This window comes from Rhagoletis pomonella, unplaced genomic scaffold (genome assembly GCF_013731165.1).
Source record: "Rhagoletis pomonella isolate Grant_MI unplaced genomic scaffold, Rhpom_1.0 Rhpom_scaffold_00007, whole genome shotgun sequence".
Classification (NCBI taxonomy): Eukaryota; Metazoa; Arthropoda; class Insecta; order Diptera; family Tephritidae; genus Rhagoletis; species Rhagoletis pomonella.
Window position 1 is genome coordinate 70,125,169 of NW_023458561.1, and position 18,377 is coordinate 70,143,545.

General features: G+C 35.4%; 1 protein-coding gene across 8 annotated transcripts in view; it reads right to left on the minus strand.

Moving 5' to 3' along the window:
- Window positions 1-18,377, minus strand: part of LOC118743470 (myocyte-specific enhancer factor 2) — a 148,482-nt gene that overhangs the window by 73,167 nt on the left and 56,938 nt on the right. For 5 of the 8 annotated variants that reach the window (XM_036476169.1, XM_036476173.1, XM_036476171.1 and 2 more), the window contains exons 1-2: window positions 3,733-3,786; window positions 1,051-1,254 (exon numbers count right to left, since the gene is read on the minus strand). In XM_036476169.1, coding sequence (XP_036332062.1) covers window positions 1,051-1,254; window positions 3,733-3,786 — 258 coding nt within the window. Of the gene's footprint in view, window positions 1-1,050; window positions 1,255-3,732; window positions 4,226-18,377 lie in introns of those variants that run through there. The other 3 variants (XM_036476167.1, XM_036476166.1, XM_036476165.1) reach the window with 1 other exon arrangement.

The window sequence follows — 18,377 nt, forward strand, 5'->3', positions numbered from 1 at the left end:
ATTTGATTTGCATAATTTTAAGCGTGAGCACAGTGCTGCATAATAAGCAGCAGGCAGCCACTGAGCGGACTGACTTGGTTTGCTTTTTTTCATTTAGGCTTTGAAACTTTTGTATGTAGTTATCTCGATGGACGCTACTCAGCTGCTGAAGCAATAGGAGAGGAATGCTTTACGAATGCAAATATATACTTATGTATGTAAATATATTGAAAATCCCTTCGACGCGGTGCCAGCAACAAGGAGACGAGACGAGAAAGAAAAGGTCAACTGGTTGTCGCTGTTGCTTTATTCTCTAAGCTTTTCTATGCGGATGTGTTTACATAGGTACATACTGTGCAATTTTAGCAATAATAAGCAAGTTGTTATTTCCATTTTGTGATTTGATTATTTTCTGTTTGTTTGGGCTGGCGCTATTCAGAAAATATAAATATTTCACTTCGACAAAATGTGCAGCGTTCTCCAAGTCGCACGTTTTGCGCATGTGGGCGATTTTCCACACAAAACACTCCTCAGCAAGCTTTCTAGGTAGAATTTTTTTGGATGAAGTACTACTTATAAGGAAAAATTAAGAGCACTTCTAAATAAACGCTTTCTGGTGGCTTTTTTTTCAATAATACCTACATTTTTGAAGCTGTTGTGTTGAAAATCTTAGAATACTAACTCTGTCATTCGAAGGCAACGAAACTCAAATAAATGTTTGATGCATTCAAAATTATTTCGTATAAGTTTGCCTCATCAAACGATTTCACAAATAGCGGCACCCACATACAAGGCTATTTTTCTAATTTTGGCGTTAGCTCAAATTCGGCAGCTAACTTGAAATTTTTTTACTGAAAACTTATAGTTAATTGCCGAATGAGAGTTAACTCATCACTGTAAAAACGACCCTAAGCCTTTAAATTGCAAATAAAAATCATAATTGACAACCTTTGAGTTTACTGTTGTGGAATTATTATTGGAAGGCAGCTGGTTAACGACATATATAGCCTAAATATAAACATGCAATTTTCGATACAATCTCCATTTATTTAATTATCTGCTATAGCTTACCTCAATTATATTCTTATTCGTAAGTGATTCGTGTGGCTCATTATATTCGGTGTATTTGAGCAGGACCTTGTCCATGTCGGTGCTGGCATATTGATATAATTTATTACTTGACGAGAAGATTATGAGCGCGATTTCACAATCACACAGAACCGACAGCTCGTAGGCTTTCTTCATCACACCAAATTTGCGTTTGTTGAAGGTAACCTGCAGATGAAATAGGCAAAAGGATTAGTCACATAAAAAGGGACTTAATTGTGTTAATTAATTGCAAAACAAAAAAAAACGTGATACAGTGAATATTTAAATGCTTGTCATATTTTCACTTTTTCCTCCCCCTTTCGTAGCTCAATGTGGATGTGTGAGTGTAAATGCTAGACGGAAATCCTTGAACTACGTCCATTATTGCTTTAACTACAACACCTTCGACGACAATATACGCCTTATCCACTTGTATAGTAACCACACACACACACACACCACATACATACATACATGCACGCGTGCGTTCACACATACATACATATGTAGCTCGAGTACAAGGCAGTGTGCGTAGTTAAGTAGCCCAGCCTTGATTTGCAATGAATCGATTTTTATGAAGCGCACTCTAAGTGCTTTACGGGGAAAGAAGACATAGGCGTAGAACACAAAGCGCAGACTGACAATGCATACAAGCAAGAATGCACAATTATAGGGACAAAAGGGTATACACACACACACACACACACACACACACACACACACACTGACTGTGACCAACTACAGCGTTGCATCAGGGAAAACTGGTGAGCGCAAGCTGCTAGAAGCATACAGGGCGTATGAGTGATTTTGCCACTGTATAGCAAAGCCTCTATGTAGTAGTTATGAACAGCTTCTCCAGCCGAACTGCTATTCAGTATCAGCTGTAATACATATACAAATAGAGAGGATATTCAATTACAATGCGGACAAAAGGCAATATAGAGGGGGTACTTCCTAAGTTGGTTCTTGGCATTTATGGCATTTTATATGTACAGAGGGGTACTCATTGCCTATAAAGGCGAATGTAAAGTCCAAGATAGTCAACATTAGTTTAGGCTAAATAGTGGAGACCAACCAAATAAATAGTTATTAACACAAACACTTCAATAGCTGAGCACTCAAATTTTCCTTTCGACATCAAACCATAGTTGTTGACCGCACACACACACACACACACACACACAGCTCATTTGCGATTTAATTGGCATTTATTATTTTCTAATTAGACGGTGATTAAATTTGCAATAGCCTTATTAGTAGTTTTCGAGCAGTGTAGCTTGCGGGGACAAGCGCACTGTGATAAAGAAGGTCGCAATAACCCTGCAAAAATCGCGACTACTCCATGCATGCGTGTAAAGAGTACTCCCTAAGGACCAAAGAGTACTCCAAAATTAACCAATTCAACAATTCATAAAAAAAATATGGTCCAATTAACATTGCGATGTCCTAGGGCAGGACCATATACTCCATCCCTGCATTACATCAGAGTAGCACAAAACTACCCCAACATATTAACAATGGCATTGTTGTTATATTTTTTCGTTTGTACACGCTTTTGTTCTTCACTTCTCAAATGGTTAATTAATAAAATAAATTAATAAAAACCAAGACAAAAATTAAAAATTACATGTTGCCTCCTACGGTATTCGAACCCGAACATGCTGGGAGCTAAGAACTAACAGCGAGCATCTCTACACGTTCAGCTACAGCCAGACATGCAAATGTGTTTTCAAATGCTCAACTTCAATCACGTTTCGTTAAAACACGAGCAGTGATCGGATAACAAACAATAAGCTGGCGCAAAGACACGAGTTGGTCCGCTACAGCATGACAGAGGAACACTTTTGTAAGTACTCCAATTTACCACAAATAGACTACATGGTCCAACGATTTTTGCAGGGAAGTTATGAGCTGCTGAAGTTCAGAGCAATTATGCGAATGGCAGTTGTTTGGCAGATGAAATTTTAAACCGCCGATGCAACTATTACCTAATTATCAGAAAATTAATTTTAATTATTTCGATGTGAAAGTTTAAATGAATTTGTTATACATTACATAACCATATTTTGGTTGATCGAGTGGTTAGAGGTGCGCACTATCGCACGATGGGTCCCGGGTTCGATCCCTGGTCCGAGGAACGTGAAAAGAGATTTTTATTTTTTTCATTAGTAGTTACCGCTCGGCAAGCAAAGGCAAACCTCTCGAGTGTATTTTTGCTATGGAAAAAAACTTCTGAAAAAATGAGTTGTAAAAACCTGTGAGTTGTGATTAACACTTTGAAATTGAATTGGCTGCCTTCATGTCATTCAGATGTCACAAAGATCGACTGATGTTGACACATCTTTTTTTAACTTTGTTTGGGTTGGTTTTATTTATTGTAAAGATCTTGGTAACGTTATCGTTACAACAATTTCATTGTTATCGGTATCCATCGGTCGTAATTGTTACCGTTTTCTTGCTATCGATATCGATATTCACCCCAATTGATTTCAACTAATGATAAGATGACATTGGGTGCATTTAATAATGGAGACCAGTGGCGTTATCGCTTCCTTTATCCTCATCATCATAAGAAAAGTACTTTTTATATTACAAAATTTGTAATATTTAATATAAATTAAATTATCGATTTTCTATGCATTCGATTGCCCCACTTTTACTCACCTGTCGATTACGTTCATCTGTGATGCGTGATATCTGTATTTTCTTTCGACCCATTTTGTACCACCCGAGTCTCCTCTACGCCGTGTTAATTGATCTCCTCAGCTCCGTCTAAAAAATATCCAATGCCCAAGTAAGCGGCAGTCCTTCAATGTTTTCTTATAAAAATATTTGCTACTTTTCTCCTTTGGTTTTTGTTTTTGTTTTGGTCTGCTGTTTGAAGCGGCGGCCGGGTGTTTATTTTTCACGTACCTGGTTTTTGCTATATTTTTTTTTTGTTTGCTTTATAGTTGTTTATAAAAATTTATTAAAAGCTTCATGACTTCCAAGAGGAAAACTAAGCAGTGCCGCGCACAAAGGTAGATTCAGCCTTTAGCTGGATGGACGGTTATGCAATTTTTGTTGCTGTATGTTTTATTGTTTATGTGATTGAGTGTATGGATTCAACAATTGTACGATTGATTTTCGAACAGGTAGCTCAGTTATGTAAAATGTCCTGCAATAAAAAATAGAAGTGTTTAAAAATGGGTAAGTTTCACTTTTGCGATTATATCTGAATATAGTATGTATAAAATCTTATTAAAATTACTTAAAATTTACTAAATGTTCTGCAATTATCATTACTATTATTTTTTCCCCTTCATTGTGTGGCCGACCTAATTTTTTCCTTCATAGAGCGAGATTTATTTATAGCCAGCAGAACCAAATCATGTAAATTAGGACGCGCTAAATCGATGGGGAACTCATTGAAAGCATTTCCGAAGATGCTTATGTGTACTTTAGGGTGCATCACTCTCAACTAAAAAAAATCGGTATGTTTTTTCCATAGGAATTATACAATTAATTTAGTTTTAAGACTTTCTCCAAAATATTACAGAAAAAAATATTAAGATTTACGTGAGTTCGTTCGGTTTGAAAAAAAACATGCTTCTAAAAATATCGCTATTTTAATTCCGTTGATACAATTTTGGAAACATTTTTAAGGAGAGACCGTTTAAGCTAAAAAAATAAAATAACTTCATTTTTGAAGGTACACATTTTCAAATAGAACCAGCTTAGATAAATCGTAAAATTGGCAGGTGTCTTAAACTATAATAATTTTGTAATTCCTGTGTTGAAAACCCGCACCTTTTTTTGGTGATGCACCCTAAGGTACATACCTTATATGGGCGAGTGAAAATTGGAGCAGTGAAAACTTAAAATGATTCAATTATTGTATACATGTTTTAAATAGATTTATCAGAAGATGCAATGTAAACAAAGATGGATGGTTGGAGATGTTTTACGTTTTTCTTTAGCAACTACATTTCCGAGTAAATTTTTGGATAAAAAAAGAGCAAAATACCTAATCAATGAATAATATCTTCACGTGAATGATCCATGACACTAAACGACTTAATTACAGTTGAAAAAGAAACACTCGCTTTTAACAATGGATTCAGCGCCAAACGCAACTGAACTGTCAGTCGATATCGCACCGACTCTCGTATTTTTTTTTTTTTATTTTTTTTTTTGTGGAAATGCATCGTTCGTAGAAAGGAGCTGAGCTAATTATGTTGGGTGTTGTATTTATGACTTTTATTTTTCCCTCTCCAAGCAGGATGAACAACCACAATTCCCATCATCTACACAGAGAAAAAAGGGCCTAACAAAACGAATCAGATATCTTCATGGTTTTTCTTCGAACAGATATTTTTCTTGCGCGGCATCTGTGGCTGAGAGGTTAGAGGTGCGCACTACTACTCCGTAGGACTTGGGTTCGATCCCTGGACCGTCTTCTGTGTATCAAGAAGAAGAAAAGCCTTATAAATCAAATCAATAAACAATTCTTTTGATTCCCATTAGGTTGCCTAATTAAAGGCTAAAAGTAGTCACATAAAATCAATAAGGAAAGTTCTTCGTTTTTACTTACGTCTGTTTAACCCCTTCGCCTAGAAACTTTTCATAGACACAATCTTTGAAAAAAACAACAAAAAAATTTAACTTTAAAAACCTTGCAAATATTTTAAAAAAATCACCATGTACTCATTTCTGCTCCGCACTGTATGTATGAAGAAATAGAATATTCGATTCTCTTACATACCCATTTATATATTTATGTGGACACTAAACGTCTATCGTCTAGATCTAATTGGTGCCAACTATTTGGATTCTATAAGCCAGCAAAGGCAGATGATAATATTTAAATTATTAATTAGCATATTCTAATACAAATAGTCGCTGGCCGTATATGTAAACAACAAAAACAAAAACAACACAAACTGCGAAGTGGCCAACATAGGACGCGTAGCTCAGCTGTTATGCTGTACCATCGATAAAATAACAAACAAGTGAAAGCAAACAAAAGTAAATATGTATGTATGTATGTTCTTTGTACATACATAATTATATAGAATGTAAGAGCATAGCGGCAGTCTGCGTGCTGCCACTCAGGTAGCAAAGTTTTGCCGTTAAACGATCAAGCAGCAACAGCCAGCACCTTCGTTTCCAATAACTACTGTTATAATCGCGTATTGTGCAAACATATCGCTATAATTGAACGCAGCCACCCGTCCATATATGTAGTTGGCGTGAGCCAGCAAAACGAAACGGAGAAGCGACTGACTAGAGGATGGCGGCGGCGAATGGGTTAAAATGATAAGTGTAAGTGTGTCCGTGTCGGGGCAAAAGACGTCAGACGAATCAAATCTATGTGCTGTTGAATTGCTGTGAGTTAAAAAATTAAAAAAAAGAGAACAGGAAAATCAGAAGAAAAACGAACAGCTTTTTGCGTAGGCTGATAGGTAGGTTCCTCCGCCACGACGGCCATTGTTTGTGGGTCTGGAGGGTAGAAAAGAACAAAGAACGAAAGTAAATGTGCGAAGAAACAAAAAAATAAATGAGACGCTCCCGTGCAGAATATGGAATAGATGGATGTAGCTGCGCTCTAAACAAGAGAAACAAATAAGTAATGCGCACTGCCTTAGGCAGCACTCGGCTGCTGCGTTGTTGCTACTGTTGCGCCAAAATGTTGCTCATACGCCACGTTAGCCCCGCGGGATATGGTTAAACGTGACGTCGACATAATGGCGTATACTTCTTAAGTGCGAAATGCGCTCGCGAGGAAATCGCTGAGCTCTAACCGAGGCGGATAGTAGGCGCTGAAGCAGGCAACGGGGCGAAGCAGAGACAGAGACAGAGAGAGAGGAAGAGATAAGTGAGCTGAATAGGTAGTTTAAGGGTATTTGTGCAAACCACGGTGGTATCATTTCCGCACAACCCAGCCGACAAGCTGCTGCAAGTTGTGGAGAATAAACATTCTTATGTGCATACATATGTAAATACATATTGAAGCTCTTTTTACAGAGGAGTGCGTGTACAATTGTGTTTGCTTGCTTGCTTTCTGCCACCATTTGTAAAGGAAAATATGTAAATATATGTATTTATACAGTGGCAGGCAAACAAAGGCGACACTTTAACAAGTTTTGGCTATTTTTCTTTGGCTCATTTAATACTTATTCTTTTTAATGAAACTTTAGCTCACTATCTAACCAAACCTAGTTCAGACTTCAAACGTTGTACAACAATGAGGAAAATTCGAAAAAGTGCCATCACAAATTCAACCTTTTCAATCAGAATCTATAGAAAAAATGACTTACTGCTGATTTTTGGCAATTCTTTTGCTGACGATGTCTCGCATTTTCTTCCATACAAAGTATGTTTTGATGAATATTTATTTGAAATTCAAAATCTTGTAGAAAGTGTGCAATTTTGTTTTATATATTTTTTGCTAGATGATATTAATCAGCAATTGTCATATTTCAAACAAAAAAGAATCAATAAATTTTACTTAGATTTTAAAGAGATCATCGCTCCTAACTAAGACAACTAAGAAAAAGTTGATTGATTCCTGTTTTAGGTGTTAAATATTACACCAGTTCTATGTTGATTCTAATGAGTAATGTCCAGTTTTCCTTGGAATAAACAAAGTATTTGCAAAATATGACTCAAAAAGAAGAAATGAAAAATACTCATTATTTTATAAATTTTAACCAAAAAATTTAAAATAATTTGTAATCGACGTAAAACAACTTTAACTATAGCCGCGTATTTGTGTCCGTACGTCCTAGTGTAACTTTTAATTATATTTATTTTTCGAGTTTAATCAATAAAGATTAAAAATAATAACTAATATCTGAGTTTTATTTTTTCGCTTAAAGATAATGATCCTTCAAAAAACTCAAAAGCTATACCAGCGTGATTTCCGAAGTATATTTTTCAGAGGCACATAGCTAATAAGTCCAAAAAATTTTCGGTTTATTGCGTCTGTATGGCCTTTTGAATTTCACAAATAATCATTATTTTTAAGTCGAAAAATAAAACTCAATAATATTTATTATCTCTGATAGAAAAAATAAAAATCAATTAATAATTAGTTCCTTTGAGCGTAAATATAAAACTCAGTAGTAATTATTATTTCTCCGCGAAAAAATAAAAACCACAAAATAATTATTAAATTATTCATAGTGACTACCGTTCCTGCAAAAAGAGCATTGATATGAGGAAAATACAAAAAGTTGAGATGTATCGGAGATTTCTTTAAAAAATGTCCCACTTTTTTAACTTTTGCTAAATTCATTGGATAAAATTAGTTGCAGCTTTTTAACATATCTAATTTACAATGGAATATCAGTCAACCTTGTATCGCTACTAGGGTATTAGAAAACTTTTAAAAATAGCTTTATAAATTACACTATAGGGACGCTAACTTAATTTTGAGGCGTAGATTACGGATCTGTATACCGTTTTTCTAGATCAGGGAATGTTATAGAAAAAAGCTCTTTTAATTTCTAAGAATTGTATTTTTCAGAAAAAAATATGGCTTCGCTTATAGGTAGAGCTGTTATTTACATTGAAAATCGGCGATCTCCGAATTTAATATCGCTAGCGATATTTTCGAATATTTTCTCTATGAATTGCTTACAAATTGTTGTTGCACGGATACCGATATTTTGATTGCTATTTTTTATCGGTTCGCTATCGATATCATTTTCGGCCTGAGCCTTTAATCAAACATATTTCTACAAACACTAAAACAGGAATGGAAATATGAATGACTTCGGAAAAGGATAACTTAAAAACAAAAAAAAAAAAAAAGCGACGAGTAATGAATGCCTTAGTGTACGTATACATACGTAAATATATATACAAATAAGTACCCATGTATGTATATATCTGTATGTTAATGTCTTTAGCTTTCTGTTTGCTTAAGGTATACATACGTATGCCCTCAGTGTCTTAAGCCACAAACAACCAGCGATTAATATTGTTTATTGTATCCGCCGGTGGCGACGACACTTTAGCGCATAAACATTGACATTGGAACGACCACCGCCACTGTCATTGCCATTGCCACTGCCGTAGCTAATATGTATGTACCTGTCTTCCCTTCCGCTGTGGCTGATGGCAGTCAAGTTCTTAGCCCTCGAACTATGAGCGACTATGAAGAGAGCTTACTCAGTGCAAAAGCAAAGGTAAAACGACGAATGTGAATAAGCCCTGCAGAGGTCAGTTTGTGTAGCCAACAAATGTACATATATGTATGTACATATTTATCGCACATAAGTATAGATTTGTAAAATAATGGAAGGCGGCATTCGTATTTAATAGCAGCGTAAATATGTATATGTATGTAAATTCATTTACGTACTTCCTGAACTGGTTACCAACTGTTAAGTGCATTTTAATTACAACTACAAGTGCAATTACCCTTCAAAGTGTGTATACATACATACATACATACATACATATATAGATATTTACATATATATGTATGTATTTAGCGAAACAATAGGAGTAAAAAAAGGGGGAATGAGCGCTACACGTGCCCCTCAAAAAGGTAAAGGTTCTGTGGGGCATTACAAATGATTGCAACCCAAAACCAGTTAACTCTGAAACTCTGAAACTCTGAAACATGCAATTCGCAATTTTCACAGAAATATTTGATGATTTTTCAATAGATGTTGTCCATTTGAGTAGCTAAAGGCGAATGTGTACGCGAAAAAAGCGAAAAGCTGTTTAAATTCAATACTCAAATGTTTTTTAGTCTCCTCAGACAACTTGACTTAGGTCTTTTTGGTTAGTGAAGACTTCATTGGCACATTTATGAATTGAATATCAACATAAAAGCCTACTGTTGAAGTCATAATGTGGTAGGGGTTCGTAAGGAGAGAGAGAGAGAGAGTAATTTATGTTCTAGTAAGCGCAGGTGAAGGCTTTCCAAAGTACGGCGAGTGTAAAAGCAGTCGAGCGCGGGGGGGAGGGGTGTATATGCCCTGTCATGCCTGTTTCGCTGTTGCAAGGCAAACGCCAACTTCAAGGTGAAGGTTACGTGTACGGACGTGTTTTTCCTTTCACTCCGTTTGTGTGTTTGTGGTCAGAGGGAGTGGTGGGTGGTGGGTGGCGGCGGTAGTTCATTTTGACTGTGACGAATGGTGAACACGCGGCATGCACGGCTTTGTGGGCAAGGACTGGAAAAACCCTGGGTTAAGGGAATTTGCCATGCGTAAGCGTAAGCGCGCAAGTGAATGGCCGAAAGTCAGTTTGGAGGTTAATGTGACGACTAAGCAAATATTTAGTGAAACGAGTGACAAGGGAATGAGAAAAAAAGGCGGAGATAGTTGTTTGCTGGAAATACAAATAAAATCTTACACAAACACTAAAACAAAATTCGCCGAGTAGCTGAAATTATAGCAGGCAAAATAAAAATCTAGTCTAAAACTTCTTTTTTCGATAAACTTTTTAGTGATTTAAGGAAATCTTTTCTACAAATATCAGCGCACATACTATCTACATATGTACATCCAAACATGGATGGATGTCTGTTCAAAAAATATTCAGGATTTTAAGTTTACCCAGAGTGGTGCGTGTGTGTGCGCCTCTGTTAGCGCTTCAGCCAGGAGACGACCACTTTGTCTCTGAACACTTAGCGTATATATGCTGACTGCGTGTATAAGAATGTTGGCCAATCTTTATAGAAAATTTAATTTCAAATGCTTCTGATTTCAAATACATACATACATAGTACACAAATATGTATATATAGGCCGTTGCCAAAAAACTTAATTTGTTCGCCATACGCACATTAAATAAATATTTAATTTTTTTAATTAAAAAAAAAAGTTCTCCAAATGAATGCGAGATAAAAAAGAAACGGCTGAGATTTTTATTAATTTCAGCCACTAGGCACACTCTTTGAGGTTTGCAAGATGGCACAATTTTTATATGGGATATTCAGTCAAATATGTATTGTGATTGCCACCTATTTACAAAAAGAAGACTAAAGCTAAACAGTTTACATCTTTGATAAGTGAAATGTTTGATAAATCGGAAACTGGGTATTTTTTATATTTGAACGTTTATCAAAAAGTAGGGTCAGCAGTCATAAATAGTTTAGCTTATGATTTTAATGGCGAATCAAAGCATGAACTTTAAATTAAGCAAATTAATTAAATCGAGTGTGTGTGTTTGTACGTTCACTCGTACATATGCGGCATAAAGCTATCAGACAACAAATGAAACTTAAAGCAAGGCAAACATGATAATGAAGCGAAGGAGTGATAATATTTAATAACAATAATAACAGCAATAAATGCAGTAATAATGAACATGAAACGGGCGATAAGAATTTACGTCACTCACTTAACCGCGTTCACTTGACGTGCCAGAGGAAACACACAAGAAGAATGAAATGGCAGTAGGAAAAAGCGAAATCGAATATACATACATATACAAACAACTCTGAACTACAAAAAAAAAGAGTGCCGACAAAGAACGGACGTCGCATGTCACTCATACCACCACGCGCTGGGCCATCGAGCAGCTTTCATTCGTTTCATTAAAAGAAAATAAAGTTTCCATTCCAAAAGCATGCGAGTATGTTTGTGTGAGTGGTGAGTGTGAGAAATCACAGGCAATCGGAAAATAATTTAAATATAAAGTCAGGTAAATGTATTTATCAATAGACAAAGCCTCCACACAAATTTGCCTCTACAATTATGGACATGTATGTACATATGTAAGTGCATATAGTACTATACTATATGTACAGGCATAGTTTAATATTAGAATTTACAGGAAATATTTTCAATGTGTTGTTGGTCACATTAAAGAAACTATATTCCAATTGGTTATAGGTTCAAAACATACTTAACATATGTATGTGTAAATATATAGGCAATAAATAGCAGTCAACTATTTGTAAACTTCTGAAGGTTATTGCCTGCTTAAATTAGCCTGCAGGGCTCTGGCATAGTTTTGCCCACTTCCATCATCAGAGTCTTTGGTATTTGTGGGCGTTTCTTCCTCGTGAATGACGTTGTTCTGCAGAAATTTTCATTAAATATACCTTTCCGTGTACATACATACATATGTTTATGAATATATGTATGTACGTATGTGGGGGTCATATCAGATCATTAGTCTAATATATTTAGGGAAATTTTGAAATAACTGTGGAGTGATTTTAGCTTCTGTGTTGAGTTGGATAATGGAAAATTAATGCGGATCGAACACAAAATTAAGCGTAATTTTTTTTTCATTTTTATTCACGGAAGCAAAATTAAGTAAGCGTATATTTCCACAGATTATTAAAATGCTGTAATTTTGCCAAGACGATGCGTTATCCGGTATGTTTGGTAATTGTGTGCTCCCCCAAACCAACTAAGAGAAAATGATGGTCGAGGTAAGAGTTGTGAGGAGATTAAGTAGTTTATATGCTAGTTGGGAAGCATACATTAATAAATGAAGTACATAATAACTAGAGTTCGAATTTTTATGCTAAAAATATGCTCAAAAATATTTATTATCACAGCTGCTATAAGACAAATGTACAAATATAAATCAGTATACACTTAGCTTATACTTATGATTAAAGTTCTCGATGGAATGCCATGAAAGCTATGAAGGGGCGGGGGGGGAGGGAAATTGTTCACTTGCAAACAGAATGTAACATCAACTTCCGAAGTCACGAACGTATACCAACTAAAAATACGTAATAAAGCACTATTAAGCTAACTATGTAAGTATACGTATGTATGTATGTACATATATAACTACATACACACTTACATATAAAATAGAACTTGAAAATATTTGCGCACATGCTGGCCCGCACAATGTACTTATGCAAACGAGTAAAGCAATTGTTAGCCAAAAGTTGGCAGCTTGGCTGCGTGTCTATTTACATATATATATATATATATATATACATGTACATATGTATATCTCATGCTAATATTGACTTTAACTATTAGGCGCTTGCCGCCATACAAATGATCTAAATACCGATGAAAATTAAAATAAGATTCATGCACATACATACATATATACGAGTACGTTGTTAGATCGTTTGGTTAGCTGAGTTTATGGAATAACCAATACGGGGGAAAATCTTGGACAAAATGGCACTCTTTCTTTACCTAAACTAAATTGACCAAAGTAAATTTGTTAATTGCGAATAAGTGTTTATGTAGGAAAAGGGAAATATCCTTGCAAAATCCCATGTTGTTTTTGCATTATTCCTCGATTTCATACATGATGGTAACAAAATAAATAAATTCATAAGAATTCCTTGAAACAATTCTTGTGGAGGAAGATTCTTCGAAAAACATCCAAAGGTAAAAGTACGCACGCATGAATTGAGACAAAAAATATATATTAAGAGCATAAAAATTTCACTAATGGAAATATTTTTTTTTTTTACTTCTTGTGAGCTTTTATCAATAAACCAGTGATTTTTTGGGACTCTGTTAGAAAAATTTTTAATGGGAATTTAGTGATGTAATGTAGTGTAATATCTTTCTTATTGGACAAGCACCACAACACATCACAATTGAACGCGGGAAAACACTAAGAGAAAAAATATAAATCATTTTTGGCCCAAAAAAAAAAAAAATCTCTTACTACTGATCCACCCACTGAACATACGTATACCTTGACGTTCTACCTTAAGTTCAAAAATTTACGAAGGGGCTTCTTACGAAATCAAGAAGCATTTGCAGGGCAGAACTAAATTTTTGCAAATTACTCTTATCATCGATGATCGCAACTAAAAACCATGAAATTTCTGGCATCAATCACTATGCGACAATTTTCGGCTACGAAGATCATCATCACAGTAAATACTAAGTATATACATACATACATATGTAGTATGAAAAATAGCAAGGCAAGATATGTTGGTTATTAGTTTAAAAAGAAAGTCGACAAAAAACTCAATCTCAGCACTGGTTAAAACGCAGACCTTAATTTTCGAATCATCTATACATGCTACATGCATTCAAAGTGAGCTTTTAAGCTCCGGCTCGATATTCAGAACAAATTTTTAAGCTTAAGCTAACAGGGGCACATTTTTACTATAACAAATTTTGTGTTTCCCGCTCGCTAATACCATTATATCCATCATCATACTCCTACATACATATTTACATATGCCCGTATGTTTTTAACAATGAAACGATGGGGCTTCTTCAATTCAAAATAGACCACAAGGCATATACAAAATTAAATAATGAATTTAATGAGTACCTAAGATAAAAAATACATTGGCGTTTATTAAAGGATTCAAATTTATTCGAATATCGGATTATCGGATCAGAAGTAAATAAAAACAGCTTCCATAAAACTGCAAATAAATGACATAATAGAAAGTAGCAAAAAAATCTTTTCTCAGCCAAATACTCAGCAATATATAATAATTGAACAGCAGCGTGCTTCATTGCGCCTTAAAAGTATTTCTGTGTTATTTGATACCCGCATTGTAATTTTTCATTTATTTTATCATTTTAATTGAATACGATTTTTCAAATGGGTGGCAACCTTCCACATAAAAATATTTGCGGCTGTAAGTCTTCTTAAATCTCTTTCGTTTAACAGCCATTATTGGAATATTTACTTTATATTATCACTTTACTTGAAGTGCAATTTTCAAACAGCTGGCAACTCTATATTTATTTCTTTTCGTGTTTTAAGTTAGACCTCTAGAAATACATCGATGAAAACTGGATTCAATTACATGCATTAGTTTTCGAGTGATGCGCGTACAAACATACATACAGACAGACAGACAGACAGACAGGTAGACAGAGAGACAAAAATTCTAAAAATGTTTGATTTAGCTTATTTTGCTCTAATAGTTTTCATTTTTCTTTAATATCTGTTATGTACAGACATCGGCCAGTAACAATTTTATTATATGCATAGATTAGCAGCAGCAGCAGCACTTCAATGTAGCATATATGTATGTATGTGTGTACATGTACCAGTAACATTGTTTTTACTAAATAAATAAAAAAAAAGTAAAATTTCACAGCTGTACATACCCGTAGGTAAACTAATGATTATCGAATTAGCAGCTCAATGTTAGGTTATAAATCTCGGTAATTGAGGTAGATAGCTGTTTATTTGCGTTCACACAGCGCTGCCAAAATTGTAAAATTAAACAAAAATAAACTCAAAAGTTAACTACGTACATCAGTTAGATAAAAATATGCGTATGTATGTATGTATATTAGAGTGGTCCGAAGTTGCATGTGAAAAATTAAAGTCGGAATTTTAATGCCGCCACCCCCTAGAATTGTTCTATACCGGAAAAAATGTATCCTTTTTTTTTTTTAATTAAAAAAAATTAGACTCAAAGTTTTTCATGATTTCCGATCGAAAAATATTGATTTTCAAGAATCTTATATCATTTCTACGAAAAGTTGTTTTCCCCCATATAAAATACACGGAAAATTTTCAGCGCTTTGAGCACTCCCTAAATATTTTTTAATTTCAAAAAAAAAAAAAAAAATACAGGTTTATGTTTTGCGGTATAGAACAATCCTAGGAGGTGGCGGCATTAAAATTCCGACTTTATTTTTTTGTTGTCCCTCCCTAATGTACATACACGTGAACATTACAAAAACGACATAGATTAAACCAGAATAATTCGAAAAACCCTCCAAAGTTCTAAATAAATCTTAAAACTCGCTGAAAAAGATGAACTGATATTTTTGCAAATCAACAGCTGCCATTCATGGAAAACGAAAATGTAGATAGCAACTAAAAACTTTTCGCAATAATTAATTCTGGGCCACTAAAAATAAAATCATTGAATTTGGAGTTCCACTGAACCAAAAATGCCCCCCCCCCAAAAGCGTTACTTTACGGCAGCTTTTTTTGTAAACACTGAGTAGGGTAAAATAATAGATAGTAGAGTGTCTGCGATGTAGGTGCGTTGCTGAGTGCGCATTGTGGTGTGTGGCCAAACGCCTGGGGTCACAACTTGACTTGGTTTCTGCACAGTGCGCTGATTAGGACTTTCCATTGCGAATGCGAATGCACTCATGGCTTTCGAGTCCCTCCAAGAAGCCCTTCATAAATACAATCATAACAAAGCACAATTGCGGTCATTCGAATGTGAAAGTGCCAAATGTGTGAAATGAAGCCGAGGAACTCACGAAAAACTATGCCAACAGCGAAACGAAGACGAACGGCAAACGTGTCTTCAAAAGATTTATAATTACCCTCACTAGTTGTGGCACAATCCAATGGCCACTTGAGCACATTTCCTGTCACGTCGTCGCACAAACGCACAACAGCCTAGTCAGGTATGCAACTACAATTGCAATTCTGCACAAAGTGAACCAGCCAAGTGGTGTAGTAGCGCCTCAGGTGCAGCGGAAAGTGCTGCCTACTGCAGATACATTTGGGAAGGAAGTGCCTGAGAATTCAGGTGAAGCAGCTGTCATGTGTGTAGGCAATGGACAATCTATTTGCGTGTGTGTATGTGTGTGTGTGTGTGTGTGCGTCACTTGAATTGCGGCCGAGTGCGCACTAGACAACCAATAATGACAACAACAGCACGAAAAATACAAGCCAATTGCCGGCGCACATGGCGTATGAGTAACATTTCTCTGCTGTTACAGCGGCTTGTGACACACACACATTCAAATACATAGCGGACCGTTTGACGCATAGACACTTTTAATTGGTAAACTGTTAAGCAACCCAATTTGCTAGGAATTTCGCTGTAGAGCCACATACACACATACAAAAATTTAGCGAGGAAAAGCCAGCAAAGGCGAGTATGGTTCTAGCTGTTCGCTCAAAGCCAGCTAGCTAGTTGCTTAATCCACTATGACTATCATTTTGTTCAGCTCTTTGGCATACGTATAGCGCTAAGTAGCCAAACTAGATAAATAAAATTTTCAAATGCAATCATTTTTCATAGAATTGAACTAGTATTTGTGGCTTTTAATAGAAACTAAAATTTAAATCGATGCCTACCAATGATTTGCCGAAAGTGGCAGGACGTTAGAAGGCGGACCAGCCAAAAAAGTATTCGCGTACTTACGATCGAACGCGTCGAACGGACCACTTAGATGGGCTTCAACCCTGTACACGGTTAATGTGAGTAAACTTAATTATTATACTTAAGCATTAAAAATTACTATAATTCTAAAGAGCCATCCTATATATACAACTATCCTTATGGTTTTAATATGTAGAAAATTAGAGTAATCTGTCCTGTAGTGCTCCAAGAAATTACTTCAGTAAACTTCCTTAAGCTTTCCGTGTAAGAAGTGGAGTGGATGGAATGTAAAAACACAAGAAGCGAAAAGGAGACAAAACTGAGATTCAAAACTGCTGCTTTGTTTCCATAGGCTTCTACATTATTTCCAAATGGAAACTTTTCATATTTTTCTTGAGTGTCTGCGATGCTCGAGTACTTACAGTTGTGCATACACACGCAAATAAGTAAATACATTTACGTAAATATAAATGAATTTAAGTATATCCCTCCGTTTACCACCGTAATTGGCGACTGCCAAGGTCTGATTGTAGTCGGCATTGTTGCTGGGCCTCCTAATACATAGGCGTCTATAAAGAGCCTCATTTGAGAGCATTTTACCAACTGCGGGATATTCCAGGAAGCCGCTTATATGTTTTGCCTGTTTGTTTTCACTTGCAGCTCACTGTTGTTGCTTTGTGCGGGATTATTTGTGCCTGAGCATACCTCTACATACATACATACTTATATTTAACTTCACTTATCATTATATAAATAGGCAATCATGTTTCCTTTACACCCCTTTTACGGCTAAACTATACTTCTAAGGTATAAACAATTATATATCATTAGAAAGGTATTTTGATGCTGATGTGCAGGCAATTTTTCAAATTTCAAATTAGTTTAAAATAGAGCGAAAAAAATCAATTCAAAAGTCACACCAATACCAATGCCATACATGTACATGGTTGGGGCGGAAATGCCTCCTAAATGTATGCTTTTATATTGATACTGAATTACAGAAACGTGCTAAGCAGCAGTTTAGGAATAAGATGTATGTATGTATGTATGTACATGAACAGATTAGACTCAAACGAGGAAGAAGGTATGGAGTTGAGTATGATGTGGGTGAATATGTAGATGGAGAAAAGAATGAAGATAAAGATCTGGTTAAAAGTTAAGGAAATGATAAATATAAAAATTAAAAGATAAAGATATAGAAAATAATATATGTAGATAAAGGTAGAGACAAAGACAGAAAAAGAAAGAGATACAATTGAAGAATGACGTGTTAAGTTATTTTATGTTATGTTATGTTGTGTTATGTTATGTTATG